At 39.6% G+C, this 17,653-nt stretch overlaps 1 protein-coding gene across 1 annotated transcript in view; it reads right to left on the reverse strand.

The window, feature by feature from the left end:
• Nucleotides 1-8,166: 8,166 nt before the first annotated feature.
• Nucleotides 8,167-17,653, reverse strand: part of lrrtm4l1 (leucine rich repeat transmembrane neuronal 4 like 1) — a 60,930-nt gene continuing 51,443 nt past the window's right edge. The window contains exon 3 of the mRNA XM_046067716.1: nt 8,167-8,232. Coding sequence (XP_045923672.1) covers nt 8,167-8,232 — 66 coding nt within the window. The remainder of the gene's footprint in view (nt 8,233-17,653) is intronic.

Raw genomic sequence — 17,653 nt, forward strand, 5'->3', positions numbered from 1 at the left:
TCAGAACATTTTAGTGGAGGAAACACAGGCTTCTGGCAGGTTAGTCGCATCAGCTGTTGCCGTTAAATGCCACTTCCAGACAGTTTTCCTAGCCCTGGTGTCAACACCTCAGTTTTCCCAAAGAGGGATTAAGCATCAGATAGTAGACCAGAGATCACAACTTCACTTTAACAAGGTAATTGCTTCTTTCTTAACATGTGTCTTATCAGATGCCTTGGCTCTGTTTAGCTCAATGTGTGTTATCTGCTTGTAGTTGGTGTGCAGTTTAGCTCTCATGTTACACTATTATGTAAATGCTCTGTCTAGTGACTTTCTAGTTTTCAAACCACTCAAAGCACTGTTACACTAAATCGCATTCACCAATTCACACACATTCATTCAAGGGTTCAAACTAAAACTAACATTCACACACCAATGGAACAGCCATCGAGGGCAATTCAGGGTTCAGTATCTTGCCCAAGGACACTTTGACATGGAGCCTGGAAGTGCTGGGAATTTTTAATTATATCAGGTACTGCATTTGTATTGGTACTGATGGTGTTTTTTCATGTTGGGACTGAGCTAACAGTCTTTTGGTTATTGTATGTCAGGGCACTATGATGTTTTTATGTTGAGTATTAAACACTTTATTTCCTACATTCTGATGAATTCTTCTGCACCAGTTTATGGTGATTTATTTTTTATTTATGTAAAGAGAGACACATAATTCACGTGGCAGCTAACAATTCAAAACATATAACCTAACTATAACAGATTATAATGCAGTGCAGCTGTCACTCATTCTGTGCTGCTATCAGATCTGTTTCTACTGTAGATCAACTTTACTCTCATGTAATATCATCCCTGCTGAGTCATGATTTAGCCTTCTCTCCTCTTTGGGCCAGATTTACTAACATCCCGAATAAAGAGTACTAAATTGCGTGTGCATTCCAAAATATTGCACATGCAATTGTGGTACCTGTTATGAGTGATCAATCAAGAATTATTGCGTAGATGACAACAGGTGCAAACACAATGGAGGTGTCAGTATTTAAATGAGGGAGGGAAAGCAGCCACTGCGTAAAAACCTTGGTTTGTTTCATTCAGTGCATCCCGAGTATGTGGAAATCGTATGTACCAGCCTAGCCTGCCTAAGATTGCACTAAATACTTTGGGTAGTACACCTGAAAAACTGCTTTGGGAAACTCCAGCAGAAACAGATACAGTATGCTGGAAGGACCCAGATGTGAGGAAATTCCAGCAGATCGTGTTTCGACCGGCACGCTGTGAACAGTTGGTGATCGTTCCCCCTGGCTGGATGAATTTTACGCACTACTGCAGCTGGGGACTCAATATTGTTAACTTCTCTACATCTTCTTCCATTACGGCTGTGTCTCCTTTTGGCAACGATAACAGCAGCCATCTCTGCGCAACACTTCCCGGTTTGCACCTTCCTTTCAAACGTATTAAATACAGATGCTGTTGCACTTACATGAAATTGCTTTTAGGCTTGTTAGATCACATTGCATGTAGTAAATAAATGTATTTGCATGTTACCCTCCTATTACTTCTATACAAAAAAATTTAAACGCCAAAATTGCATATTCATTAAGGCAAAAGTAGTAAATGAACAGGTGCTACCTTCCACTTTTGAAAGACGTCATTCTCCGTGCACACCGTTAGTACATCAGCTTAAGTGTTAATTTGCTGGCAATATGGAGTTTGCACAAATTTTTACTCACTTTTGTGTGTTTATATGGGGAAGTAACGTCTTTAAATGTGATTGTGGCACCTTTTCACCTCAATGATAAATTATTTAAATTTAATTCAGTTATAAACTCCTGGACTTTAATAGCTCCTGTGTTTCAGCAGGTTTTCCATGGTCAAAACTTTCTGCACATTCAGAATCTCTCCCACAAATCTGTGTTCTCTGACATGCATTATTGATCCACTGGTCTCACCACAAATCCACACACACGTTAACTTCAGCAGCTCATACGGTGCTAAGAGTTCCAAACAGAGATTGTGTAATGTTGATCTTGTGAGATCTTGTGGCACGAGATCTCGTCACACCCCTATTATTTACTATTACTGTTATTTATATGTACGCATGTTTGACCATAGTTTTGCTGGTTGTTTATTGGCTTTCAAAGCATAAATATAACAGCTGTCTTGCTCACAGCCAATTCACATATTTATTTCCCATTACTGGCTTCATGGGAAAATCAATATGTCTCATATAGGGGAGCTATTAACTATTCGCTACTCACATTTCCATTCTCTTCACACACTTTATATTCAGCTAAACATTAGAAAATATTTCAGCACAAAATTCCATCCTAACTTCTGAGCTCCTATTCAGTGGTTCACTTTGCTGCTCTGCTCAGCTGCATTCACAGCCAAACTTTAAATTCATACTATAGACTGTATAAACTATACTTATACTTACTATACTTAAACCATACCCTTGATGTTACTCATTGGTTTATGGACTACTGTTTTGAAGCCTCAAGTTTGGCATATTTGACATTGCCATCGTGATTTTTTGGAACCAGAAGTGACCATTCTTGGAGGAGAGGGTGGAGATTTGGGAAGGATTCTCATTGCTACGCCTGACAGGTTGCCATGGTAGCAATTTGTAAATCACAAAGTAGCCATGCCCTAAAGCATACCCTGCTTTATCATCTATTTTACCATAAATGTGACCATAATTAACAAAATGAACATTATGCTGTATTGAAGAAGACTTGAAACTAGTGATTTTGACCAGAAACTCTTTAGGAAGGTGTTTACTAAGGTAATAAATCAAGTGAGAACTAAGGTAATTTTCTCATATACTGCAAGACAGTCAGACTTCTTAAGTCGCCCCCTTCTTGCCATCAGAAAGAATGCCGGTTTAAGGCACTTCTGCATTCTGCTTCACTTTTCAGATCTGCCGGTTCCTTCTTGGTTCATACATGCAGTGGTAACCTGCTGCTTCTTTGCACTGCATGGCATTTCATAAAAAGAAAGAATTTCTGATTTTAATATCCGTAAGTTGATAATCATCTGCTGCTGACATGTCTTAGCCTGCTGCTACATATCAGGTGGATTATCCTGTGTAGATTTATCCATATCAGTTCATGATGGTATATATTGTTTGGGAATGGCCACTTGCCTGCTGGCCCACAGATAGCAGATTTCATAACATAAACTTTAAGATGTTTCTAATGCAGTTTTATTAAGTTTATGGTCACTTCCCAAACACTGCTGCACTGTGTTTGTTGTGCTCTTGTGGGGGATGACATGGTCAAAGTGGTCCTTATTAGTTGGCTGATTGAAATGCAGGTGATTGCCCTTTCCTAATTTCTTCCCAGACTCCTAGTGTGATTAATTTTGGAGTAGCTCTTAAAAAACATTGTGGAAGTAGCTAAAATGTTTTATCTCACCATAACTCAGAAGGGTAACAGCTGTTGGACTCTGAGAGAGGTTGCAGATGTGTGCTTTGATGAATGCTGAGGTTTGGGACATGCTTTTCAGGCTGCATTCTCAGAATCAAAGATAAAAAGCAAACGTTTACATCCTGGCTGAAGATTGAAAAACAGGAGGAAGCATCAGACCCAGCAGTTGGTGATGATGGTATCGGAGATGAACTCAACAAGAACTCTGCAGTCCCCAGTCGGGAGCAGATGGCCGAAGTGCATGATCTGATGAACGTCACTCCTGGTGTGGGTTGCGAAAGCAGTGATGTGACTGTTTTGAAATAACTTGTGCTTACATAAAGGGTTGCCATTCATTCGATGATGGAGTTTGGCGTCTAACTCATTTCACTTGAGCAGTTGCTGACTAATTGCTCCGACAGTCATAATTAAAGTGACAGCCACCCAGTGAGCGGCACTCCAAGTTGGAGATTATATGAGGTTATGAGTGATTAGTAATAATTTCTAGAGAGGCTCACGCATTGCTGTTAAAAACACAGCTCCTGAATGAAACTTCACATTGGACTGTCAAATCAAATTAACCTGCCTAACATAAAAAGAATGATTCGTTGATGAGTCAGCCACCGTGAGGTTAGGGTAGGCAAAATTATTAGTGGCACATTTGTTTGAAGCAAAGACCAGGGGGTGGAGGATGAATCAAAGGGGTTGTTTTGCTATTTTCTTTCACACCTTTGCCAATTTTCTAGGAGATGAAACACTATAGATCAAGGTTAAGAATGGTTGCTGATAATGCTATTGTTGTTTAACCATTTTTTTGTTGCTCTGACATTTCTCCCAGAAGCTGGTTTTTAGTATACTTTTTCAATTTTGATGCAGGTTTGAAATCTGCTTCTGTTGCATTTATTGTGATATTCATTGTAGCAAGCCATAACAACTGGTCTCATCTTTCATATCAAATCTCCTTTGTCTGATTTTTAGCTTTTCTCAAGTCTTTGTCTCATTTAATCTGAGATTGTAGATAGAGACAAAATCTGAAAGTTATGTTGTTTACAACGTCATGTGAGCGGCTTGATAAATATTACCACCGTGTATTTTGCTCAGAGTTTAACATCTTCTTCCTGGGGCCTTTCTGTGGAAGTGTTATAGACTGCCAACTGTTTGGACTCGGGTCAACAGGGAGCCCAAGCCACATGAATTATGCATGGTGTCTGCTCTCAGGCATACAGCCCTGTCTGTGCTGCCACCGCACATGCGGCGCTGGAGATGGAGACTGAGTTACGGAGATCATAGAGAACAGCAGCGGACAAGACAGTTACACGGAAAGGAGAGAGAGTGACATAGAAATACAGAATATAATACCAAGCACAGAGATGTACAATATGCATGACAGTGAAAAAAGGACACTATTTTTAAAGGGTCAGTTTACTCAAATTCACCAAAAATTATTTCTCATGTACAGATTAGAGCCCAAGGTGATGTCAAATGCATTGATTTGCCAAGCCAACATTTGGATTTTTTAATTATGGAAATTGCTGATTTATGCTAAACAGGGCATCTTGGTTGTCTAGTGGTCAGTCCAGACACTCATAATGTCAGCGGTTTAACTCTAGGAATTAGGCCTAGTTGAAAAGCCCAACATTTTCTGTCTCTCAAATATGAACATTTCCTGCTTTTCTCTGTTTTTCTATAATATTGTAAATTTAATATCTTTTGGTTTTTGAAATGTTCATCTGACAAAACAAAACAATGGAAAATCAAAGATTATTTCCATAACATTTTTTTTGAGTTAATCAGTTAATCAGTTATTTTTATATAATTGAAACGATGAATCGATTATCAAAATAGCGGATTTTCTTTTGATTGACTAATCGATTAATCAACTAATCTTTGCAGCTCTAATTATCAGTAGATTATTCAATGTCTAAAATAATCATTAGTTGCAGCCCTACTTTGGTGCACGCCTTCCCCTCCTCTCTCTGCATGTTGTCTCTCCAGTCTGCTGTTTATTAATCATTTCAGTGCTGGCTGCTAGTAACGTCATGGCCACACAGACAGTTTGAGTTTGATGTGCCCAGGTTTTGAGAAATCCATCTCTAAGGTTCTTATTGCTACCCAAAAACATAGGTGGTATTCACTCCGAATGTTGTCTGTGCTCCCCAAAGCATTGAAAAATCAAAATTGACAAATTCTACAGCAAAGTGTATTTTTACAGAAATGTCCCAGTTACTCTGAATTGTACACAGCCTTGCTGTCAACACTCTTATTGGAACTAAATGTTGTTTTCAGTGCTTTGAGCACCACAAACAAGATTCCATTCACCCCAGTTGTATTGGAATGGGAACAGCAATCTCAGAACCCTGACTCATACACTCAGTTGCCATTTTATTAGGAACTCATTGCTGAAACTAATGCAGTTAATAAAACAGCAGTTGATACTGTCTAATGTTTTGTTCAGCACATAATAGGAGCGTAACACTGAAACTATCCATATGGCTAGAATTTTTTTTTCCATGATTTGGGTGAACTAACACTTTAAGATAGATGGGGAGGAAGCAGGGAATAAAGCGAAAAAGAGATGCGGAAGACTGACCAAAAATGTCATAAATAATGAGAAGAAAGTGAGTGAGATGTGCGCACCCAACACAGAGGGAGACGAGATGAGCGAGGGAGAAATGTAGTAGCAGGGGGAGATAGGTAAAGAAGAGTATGTGAAAATACCACAGGGAGCGCTGGGCAGATTGGCCATCTGGACCTCTGAGCTGACAGCTTGACATGTTCCAAGTGCAGCAAACGTGGAGCAAATTCACTAAGCAAGGCCCCCTCTTGAGATATGCAACACATTACACAGGAAGCGTAATTAGAGGGCTGGTGGGGCGCGCAGTGAGCGTCAACATGAACAGAACGGTCGAACAGAGATCAATGTTCTGCTCTCTAAATTAATGAGGCTAATGTTGATGTGACAACCTCGTCACCGGAGATCTGCGGGGAATGGGACAGATTCCAACAGGCGTGAATGAAGACGTGAAATAGGGTACAAGCTTATTAAATTACAGTTTATAGCGAGCGTGCGCACACACACACACACACATTGAGCTTGAACACAAAAAATGATTGATGAATATTTTAATTTGACCAATTCATATCGTTCACCAATAAAGTTATTATTTTCATTATAAAACATACTGTTGAAAGTGAACAAAGAATACAGCTGCTTACTAAATATCAACAAGTTCAAGGGGGGAAAGCGTAAATGTACAATAGAAAATTACCATTTTCCAGTGTAGAAAGATTATTTTTGAAGGTTGAAACAAACAATTCACAACTAAATGCATCTCAAATATAATTAAGAACTCATAACAGATGAAACACAAGCAAACGTGGAACCGCACACAACAACATCTGCAGTCTCTTCGAGGTGACAAGGCTGATTATTTTAAGGAGAGTGAAGCATGTACTCAACAAAAAGTCATAAAATGTAAGCAGTGCTTGAAGTTATCTTTCAGGTAAGGGCTTCCTAATGAAGACTGTTGTTGTAAAGTCATTTGTTCACAAAGACATACACATTACACACATGAAATAAGCCAATTTAGTAATGGAGCACTGCTGGATGTGAGGGAAGTTGAGGCTTCTTTAGCAAATCCTTGATCTGTTGCAAACCACAGTTGGGAGAGCCAAAAGCCAAAAATTTGGCTATTTGGTATTTGGTGTTGAAAATGGCAGAAACACATATTCATAAAGTACAACATTAACAACATTATAATTTCAGAAAATTACATTTTACCCTTGCTAGGAGCTTTTTCTTTTTTCCCTCCTTTGCTTCTGATTGCCCCTCTGTCCTCCAAATCAAACTACATAGTTGAGGTTTGATTGCAATTAGAAACAACTTAGAAAAAAACTTTTTAAAAAAGCAAACAAAATACTTCTCCAGTCATTGGCTAGGGGATAGTTTTCTTTCCTCTGGCAACTTTTCGCAGGCATCAAACAATCTTCCAGCTGCTGACTTGATTTCCAACGGATGGAGCTTATTCCTTTTTACTGACAGGTGCACAGAAACTCAGTGACTCCTTTTTATAATTTTTCTGCTCCAGTGAGGCACATTTACACCATCCTAGTCTTGATTAGTCTTGCTTTAAAAAAAAGTACTGAAAGATGATAACGTGATACTTGATATGGAATCAAAATAAGGAAACCCACTTTAAATAATACACACCTGTGTTAGAAGAGCGGTCAGGGCCACTTGTCCAATGCATTTTCATTAATGATTCATTGCTCAGTTTACACTTTTTAAAGCCTCTTGAATGTGTACAGTCTTTTGCCTGTATTTAAAACAATGCCATGTTGTCCTCATGGAGACAATACGCTATTATAATCTATACAATAAGCTCCCATGTTGGTTATAACCATCCTCATTAGTGCTCATGAGTCTTCTTCCAAGGGTCTGCTATTCACCATAGGACAGCATTTCCACAACCATCTGTGTCAGTATTTGTGTAGTGATGAGGCAGGATGGAATGCAGCAAAGCTGATGACCAAAGACAACTGGCCAAAAAAAAAAAAAAGACAATATAAAATCTTGAGAAAAAGAACAAAACTGTATTATCTCCTTTTTGTCTTGTCAGTGGTTGCCCTTGTTAGCGTGGAGGACCATTTAAATTGTATCCGTGAATGTGAATTATGGGAATAAGACTCTGATGGGTTCTCTGCATACTGTATGTCTCTCTCCTGTATCCCTGTTGCTGCACCATCCAAAGCAGTTCCTTTTTTATGGTTAATGGATGGTAGGCAGATCTCCCAGCCAGGCACCAGGTAGGGGGCGTGGACACGTATACTCATTCTGCAAGGCAAGGGGGGGAAAAGACAATAAAGTTAAAACCATTTAACAGCTGGGCTGTGCCAGTGACAGAGGTGGTGGTTACAATGTAAAGTTAATTACAGTGCCCAGTGATTTGATAAGAGTACAATGGGGCTGTGACAGTGCCAGCAAAGCAAATTAGGGTAAGCAATTAAGCAGATGATGAAATCCCATGTGCTTAGATAGCTTAGAAGGCTGAGGTGGAGTGACTTCCCTCATGTCTTACAGAGATTAAATGAAAGCCCAACGCAGAGCTCTTATGAGTGTTCATTTAGCAAATGTCAATTTAATGCTGGAATAATAAAATAAAATGTAAAGTCTTCAATTGAACTTGCTCACTTAACATTTTGTCACTTAATGTCATGTTGTTTCCAACAGTAGATATTTCAATTACCCTCTAGCGTTGATCTTCATCTTAGCAATGGTTCAACTACCAATTATTAATAGCCTAGTTCAGTGTATGCAAATTAAATACATGACACATGCCAGAAAGAGACGGCACATGTTTCATTTTTCAGAAATTTGTTTTCAGATTTATTGTATCTATAGCTCAGGAATACATTTATCACATACTGTATTGACATGTATTTAAAGGTCAGTTTGATCTATGTGGTAGGAATACTTTAAATGAACCAGCTTAATGTAAAGAGCATTTTCTTTATTCACACTATAGCCATATTAAGAGACTGGGGCTTGGAAGAGTGGCCAAATTAGGTAATGCATTGCAAATACTGTAAACGGATGCAAAGAATCATGGGAGCAATCTTTATATTCACTGAATATGCAGCCATATCTAAGGATAAAGTAATAAAGAAAACATCATGTTATGTGTGAATACATTTTCAGTGATGCAAAAATACATGCACTTACATTTTCAATTTATTCCCAATGTAATGTATGGTTACACCTCTATACTGTATATTTGAAATAATCAGGCTCGTTCCTATCACATTGCATATTTGTATCTCTCGAAACAGTAAATTAGAAATCATGACAAGTGAATGATTTGGGACCTTTAAATGTCAGCACTTTCCCACAGGTCAACTCAAGCTTGTTGAGTTGTTGCAAATTAGTTAGAGATTTTGACATTTTACTCTCGTTAAAAAGCCACAAGCTTTGAATTGATCTCCACACTGAAAGAGGCAGAGACACACTCGGCCCACTGTCCAAGTTTGCCTCTGAGCTTTTGTGCGCTGCTTTACAACTTAACCTTTAAAAGAGCCTATTTGCTACTTGGCTACAGGAAAATCCACATTGCCTTAATAACACAAATGCTTTGAGTTTTGCCAGACTAAGCAATTTCTAAAGCTTTCAGAATCTGCTCAGAATTATCCCGGCTCAACTTTTTGCTGCTCAAGCTGAGATTGTTGTCAGCATGAAGCAGATCTCAATAACACAGGGCTCAGACGAGTATGCCCTGAGCAGAACTTTTATTCAAACGCTATCAAACAGGCTGATCAGTCTTCACTCAACTCTTTATCTACCTCTCAGGTGGATGTGAGTGAAGTGAAGACAGCTGCACAAATTGTCATTCCTTAGACAATTTCGACAGAGCACAAAAACAGAAACAACTCGCAGCAAAAGCTCAGGCTGTGCTGTGAACACATGCACATGAACTCTGAAGCAAGCAACACAGACACAAAAGCTGAGGCACACAACCCTCTCAACAGGCAGACACACACACCGAAACAGAAGCACATCATCCTTTGAGGTGGTGAAAGAAGGAATAGGACCAACGATAAAATGAGTAGATAGTCTACCCAATTAATTTTTGTCATTACTCAGTGTAATTAGTAATATTGACACATTGTGCCCCATTGGAAGTGGTAATGGAGCATGTGCTGGCGCTGACACTTTGTTTATCTGTTTATAACTAAGGATATAAAAGAAGATGTAAGCAGTCCATGATGTAAGCAAATGGGTAATGACTACATATATATATATATATACAACATTCTGTCTGTTACAAAGTAGTTTCAGCTCAAAATATTAATCTTTACACTTTGGATGCTTTGTAGAACCTGAATCAATCCAGTGTGCAGTCAAATGCAGTGACATTGCATCAATTTGAAAGTAATCGCAGTCACATCTCTTACATCTGAATTCAAAAGATCATCTTCACAAACCTTGTTGAGCAGTAGTGCATTGCTTGTAGGATAGTGGTCACAGGGCCAACTGTTGTTGTGGCTCATTATGCTTTATTTGATGTTAAAAGCCCACAATTTTCACAGCAACAGCAAAACATTGACCCATCATTTTACTTTATTGTCTTGTTCCTTGTTTTTCTGCTGTCATAATGCATTATGTAGCTGTGCACAGCTCAGATGTTTGCTTCATGGACACAGACATCTGAGCTGTTATTTCCGAAAACTCATTTTGCTCCTTCAACATGATTTTCTTCGAGTGTTTGGTAAATGAGAATTGTAATTCACTCTGCTGCTCACACCTCTTTAAACACTTGCGTTGCTAACAGCCATTAGTTGTTTGATGGCTTTCAGCCATAAGTTGGAGACAGTGCTTTTTGCATAACTTTGCATGAAAGGACTGGATGGCTATATATGTTTTCATCCCCAGACTTCACCAATCCTCATTACTTCTCCTGCCAGAACACAAGACAGACTGCTTACTTCCTTTATGGCGACAAGGAAGTTATGCTTGCCATTAGGATGTTTTGTCCCCGGTCTCCAGGGACATATTCTTTACTTTTGCACTCTCTGAGGAGCTGATCTTTCCAGTGGTAGAAAGGGAACTGAAATTCTTTGCTGCCAGTTCTCCGATATTGTTTTCCGGGACAACTTCAACAATCTGAAGGAGCAATTGTCCTCCTCCATCTGCCCGTGGCAGTCTCTGAAATTACTGCTTCTACTTCCATGAAAACAGCAAAAAGGTAGGGGAGTTCTTCATCTCTAAGAGCAAGGCCATGGTAGCTTCCTCGGTTGTAGTCAAAGTGGGAGTTACGACAAGCTGGCAAGGGTCCAGGACAAACTTGGCAAACATTATGGTCAGGGGCCCTTCTTTCTCACCAATGCAGGATGGCAGCGTGTGGTACAAGTGTAGCTGTTGGCTACTAATACTGTTCAAGATCCAGACAACCTATGTCACTGGGCCACAGTGAATCTCCTCTGCCTCAGAGCACATCACATTTCAGGCAGCAGAAATGCCAGGGACAAGCCAATAGCTGTCAAGAAACAGCCTGAAAATTTGAGTCTGATGTAGGATTTTGGAAAGAAAAAGATGACTTGTTTTACCTCAAGGACTAAGGATCGACCGATATGTTTTTTTCCGGGCCGATCCCGATTAATAGTAACCAATTAGACCAATGAACGATTGGATGTGGAACTGATATATATTTGCTGCAAAATTTTTAATCTTGGTGTCAAAATATAGAACAACACAAACTCCAACACATAACTTTGTTGAAAATAACAAGATTAATGTTAACTGTCATGTTTAATCTTTATAAATAGTAAATTAAATGAATTAGAGATCCATCACAAAGATGGACTATGAGTGATAAATTATCATAAACTTTGTCTTTACCTGCTGCCATTTATTATATTGTATTTCTTTTATATCGTTAGGATTTCATTGAGAATATTTATTGATCTATACTCTTATCGGTTTTTCATTATTAAATAATTGCTTTTTAAAAATATGTTATTTAAAATAAAAAAATTTAATTTAAATTTTTATTATTACTAACTGTTTTCAGAGCAGTTTACAGCAGCAAAGTAACAATATGAATTCAGTATCACACTGGAAACATGTAAAATAAATTATATTCCTAACATCAAAATACTGAGTAGAGTTTAGAAAGAAAACACCAGTCAGTTTCAGTCCTCCTCCTCCTCTGCAGCTGCTGTAGAGAGGAGCTGGTTTCTCTCAACAAGCAGCTGAGTTTACAAGGATTTGCTAAATTTTAAGGTACGTAGCATCTCATCTAAACAGGCTACAGACGGAGAGATTTAACCTGTTTACAACTAGCTATTAGCCGAGCTAGCACATGTGCTTGTGTAAAACCAAAACACGCACGGTGGATGAGACAGAGCAGATTAAAATATCGCTTGGTGCATGTTCCTGCTTGTTGTACTGATAGGGTATCAGCCTTTGATTAGTACTGCTGGTTTTGCTGCACTTATTTCCAGTAACGGGCGTAGTTATGGTCAACATGTGTAATCTACACTCTGCTAGCTCCATGTGTGTGTGCATGCAGAGCTCTGCTGAGAGGAGGGGAGGGGCTGCAGCGTGGTGGCTCGCTCATTCTATTGGCTACTTCTGCACAATATTCACTGTTGATGGACTATTACCTGTGACCAATCAGGCACTTCTGTGGACGGGACATTGTACTCAACACTCTGTGAGCTCCAGTCAACACAGAGAGGTGGCTACATCAGAGCCAAAGGAGCACATTTTTTTGTTAATTAATTATATCGGCAATCTGTTTTTAAAATGACCGATACAGATTATTGGAAAAATTATGAATATCGGCGCCGATAATCGGCCAGATTGATTATTGGTCGACCCCTATCTAGGACAAACACCAACTGTCCTCGTGCCATGCTATGACAATCTATCCTTGGGAGTGTTGTGTTTGCACATGCACAAGATTTAATCAACGTACACTGAAGGCCATCATACAACCTATTAACAGTTGTGGATGATATTATTGTAAAGAACATATGGTAATCTAAATCAGACTCTGCTTTGATAGCATTCAAATTAATGTGAAAATGCACCTAAACAAGTACATAATGAACAAATTATATATAGGAGAAAACTAAAGGGGTTGTAAAAGATGTTTGAGTGGGCATAAACCTTTGCCAACTAAAGCCATGGAAATGCCTCTGTGCACTAGTGTTTGCAATAAGATAAAAGCAACTGTTTTGTATGCAGTGTTGCAAGTGACGGTGCATGCATTCTACATGACTGACTGGGGTAGCTGAGCTAGCTATGTCTACTGCCAGCTGACCACTACGGACTGTGCTAGCTGTAATTACAATGTTAAATTATGCACTACACAAGCTGTGGTTTGACCAAATTGTTTATTAAAACTGTTGCAGTGGAACCATTTCAGGATGAAATGATTAATGATTAAACATTCTTCTTGCTATAGTGGAATTCAGTTGTGTTATCTTTATTATTTGATATTCCTCCAGCTAGACATTCTATATAGAGGTTCTGAAAGTCTTTTCTTTTGGGCAACAGACCCACACATTAAAGAGGTCCTATTATGTTCATTTTCAGGTGCACATTGCTGCAGCACCTCTTTTCACTCTGTGTGTTAAACGCTCCGTTTTAGCTATGAAGTGAAGAATCTCACTTCTATTTGATCTTTGTTGGGTATTGCACATGCCCAGTACCTGGTTGGGGACTACTAGCCAATCAAAAACAGCTTGGGTTCAGCTGTTCATGTTCCCGAACCAGCTTTGCAACCTAGACTGGAGCAAGAGTTTCAGAGTGGTAAGTTATTAATTTGTAACAAATGTATCTTTCATATGTAACATTTTAACTGTGCAGTGTCTCTACATCATGGTAACAACTTTATTTCCACTGACGGCCTGGAGGGTAGCTAACATTCGGTAGGGAGGGTGGTGGTGAGGGGAGGAAACAGGTGGATGTCTTGTCACTGTGCATGCTGCAGCTCAGTGTGTTTCTCCCCCAGTGTTTTTGAGGGAGTGCCTAATCAGGGGCTAGGCGTGTGTTACAAAAGCCACGTTTCGACCAAAGGAACTATACCCCGGAACTCGGAACTTTTGGAGGAACTCACTGTGTTCCCACCAGAGGGACCAGGGTCTAAATGTAGTTCTGCGGTCTTCATTTTAACCCCTAAAAAGACCCTGCTCGGGGGGTAGTACTTTGCAAAAGTACCGGGTACTTTGGGGGGGCAGGGCGTGCCTTGCAGTGAATTTCTGAATGGGCGAGTAAAGGCTACCGGCTTTAACTGGAGAATGTCGGGTGTTTGTCTGCTATTGCTCCTCTCTATTCCACCATTGTTTGCAAACCAATAAATCATAATCAGCAGTCAAATAGCCACACGAATCTCGCCGATGTCCGCCTGAGATCAATCGTCGGGATTAAATGTAAATAACAGCCTGCCTGGGTGTGTTTACAGCGAACAGCTGATGGAGTTACTACTGGGTCCAGAGTTGTTGTTTAAGTTTTCATCAGTCAGGAAGTTTCCACACAGAGCTGAAGTCGGTCTCCTCTTCAAAACCAGCTGAACAGCTGATTACACAGACGTGAGTCCTGCAGCTGATCTGCATCTCTTGTAGCTGGAAATGTTTTAATAACCTTCCAAATTGCACTGGAGTTACTTTAAGAACTTTATGGCTTTATCCATTTTGTTATTAAATGTGTAATGTTGTGAACAAACAGTGTGGATTTGTGCATTTTATATCAAATAAATTTGGACGACTCCAAATTCCTTCTCTCTCCCTGAGAGAAAGAGGAGGGGGTTTGAGATATCAACCCTCAACAGACGGCTGAAGAGACCCCAAAGGAGGAGGTGAAAGGTTTGCTTTCCCAAAGTGCTGTTTCTGGGCAGTTCGATTGTAAAACTGGCCACCTTTGGCAGCAGCCGAGACAAGGCTCGGTGCCTGACTGTTAAAAGAAACGCTAACCAGAAATTGGCTTTCTCCTGAATAGCCTATCAGAACTCTTTTTTAAGAGAGGGCAGGAAACCCTAAACTGCCCCCCACACACTTAACCATGACAACTGACCTCCCTCTTTGTTTAATTATCTCACATCAAAGGATATTCTGCTCTCACAGCCAGGCGTGAGAAACTCCAGGACACCAGAGGAGGACAGCCCTGAATTCCTTTGTATAAACAAGGAGTACTGTCTCCTCAAAACTCAAAGTATTACCTTGTTTAATTAAATAATCTTTAAGTTACTTAACTAGGTCTCTCCACTCCATTTGAGTAGTTATGTTACCATGTTGTTGTTATTTGTTTTTGAAAAGAGTTAAGTTAATTTTACAGTGTTTTAATTTTCAGCAAGGATCCCAGACATTTCTGATGCCATTTGTCTATCTTGCTTATATTCTGTAAGTAAGAATGTGTAACCACCAATATGATCCAGGTAGCTAGTTAAGTTCCTCTCATTTGATGTGATTCCTATGAAATGCGAACTACAGACAATTGTTTTCCCTTTTATCAAACTAAGAACGGTACAACCGTTTGACAATTAAGGTTTGATTGTGGGAAGATATTTGATATAATACGCGCAAAATAGATTTTTGAATAGACATATTAAGAGTTAAGAAGACAGTCTCTCAAGAAACCAGAAACAAGCCCTCAGGGGAACAAAGGACTGCCCTCTGGGAACCACGACCCAACAAACAAAAGCAGCGACACACGCTCGCTCACTCTCTTGTCCTCTTGCCCTCTTCACCTGCACTTCGGCACACGCCCCCAGTTACACTATTTTAATTCAAGAACGACCAAGTTCTTTTTAAGCTTTATTCGTCGAGCTAACTTACACTGCTCCGACCGAAGCCGGACCCTCCCATGTGGGCCCACCAGCAGTAACAAAGGACGACCAAACCTCTAACCCGAGCCAGGGTTGTAAAGGCCTACCACTGCAAGTTTCTTCAATAAGCCGACCAAGACGGACCTCCGGAGCAATTCCCTGGCAGGGAAAGCGACAGTTTTCAGCCGTCCAAACCGAGAACACACAGAACTCCGCCAACGTGAGGCCGCCGACCAGCAACTCGGCTGGGAGAAATGACAAGCAGTAAGACCAAACCAAGCCATTCTGTGATCAGTGATGTCCAATTGTCTGTTAATCCAGTATCTTTAATCCTTAAAACTCCTAGACAAATTTAACCGAGTTAATGTCATCAAATTCTACTAACAATAGAACCCCACATTCTCATTGTTTAGCCATTGTTTATTTCTTTGATGTATATTTAACCGCATTTATATTCACCCTTAGTTAGTTAATAAATTTCGTAATCACAGGAATTGTGTGTGTATTGCTTAACTCCGAGTCCCTGTCATGAGAATTTACTACTTCGATATGAGACTGACTGACTGATTTAAAATAATTGAGCAATTATGAACTAACTGATCACTAGTGAATGATTGTGTAATTATTAACCATACCTAGGGAATCCCGAGACCCTGGTCGTACGGAATCTCCAGTGGTGCCCCGCGAAACGAGAGATTTATGAATTAATATTCTCTGAATATTAAAATTCATAATTTTGTATTAATTCTCATAAGTTTATTAAAACTCATAAGCAGACATGCTACAGTAACGAACTTTATCGTGTGTCTCCTCATTATACTCCCACACAAAAAAGCTGCTTTAATGGTCAAGTTAAGCCTGTAGTTTTTCATTATATTCCAGTCAAATCTGATGTTCATTTATAATTGTTGCTCATGGATAGTGGTTACAAATAATGATGCCTGTGCATCGCTGTGTACAGCCAGGCCTATAGCCTACGTCAGCTGGTTAATTTGCCTAATTTTCGCAGGTCTTTAGACCACGGTGGAAATGTACACAACAGTGGGCTGAAGGAACCTTTTAGTTCCTTGAAAAGAGATCTGGGGACTTAAAAGTCCTGGGTACTTTTGGTCAAAAAGCACCTAAAGTGACGCAGATAGGTTACGAAAGTAAAGGCTGGACTACAATTGAGCTGTTTTCAGGCAGTTCAGGAGCAGTGTTTTTTGTGGGAGATGGGAACTCCCTTTGCGGTGGACTTTGGGCTTTTTCACAAATAGATAATAATAATAATAATCTTTATTTGTAGAGCACTTTTCAAAAACAAGTTACAAAGTGCTTTAACAAGTGTAAAGACAATAATACCCAAAAAACAATAATACAAAAACAAAGTACTAAAATACACGTTTAAGATAAATATAAAATTAGTAAAATAGAATAAAATAAAAGGGATAAAATAAAGTCAAATAAGATCGGGAAAGGCTCTCCTATAAAAGTATGTTTTAAGAAGGGACTTAAAAGACTCAGTTGACCTGATTTCCTCGGGCAGGCTGTTCCAGAGCCTCGGGGCCCTGACAGCAAACGCTCTGTCCCCTTTAGTTTTCAGTCAAGACTCTGGAACAGACAACAGACCTCTGCAGGATCTCAAGGTACGTGCTGGTGTGTATAGGACTAAAAGTTCAGAAATATAACAAGGCGAGAGGCCATGAAGAGCTTTAAAAGTGATCAATAGAATTTTAAAGTCAATTCTAAAACATACTGGGAGCCAGTGTAATGAAGCTAAAATAGCAGTAATGTGGTCATATTTCTTTGTTCTGGTTAAAAGCCTGGCAGCTGAGTTCTGGACAGTCTGGAGTCGATCAATAGATTTTTGGGTTAAACAGGTGAAAAGGCTGTTGCAATAATCCAGGCGTGATGAGATGAAGGCGTGTAAAATGGTCTCGGTGTCCTTAAAAG

Source organism: Micropterus dolomieu, linkage group LG13 (assembly GCF_021292245.1).
Source record: "Micropterus dolomieu isolate WLL.071019.BEF.003 ecotype Adirondacks linkage group LG13, ASM2129224v1, whole genome shotgun sequence".
In the NCBI taxonomy this organism is placed as follows: Eukaryota; Metazoa; Chordata; class Actinopteri; order Centrarchiformes; family Centrarchidae; genus Micropterus; species Micropterus dolomieu.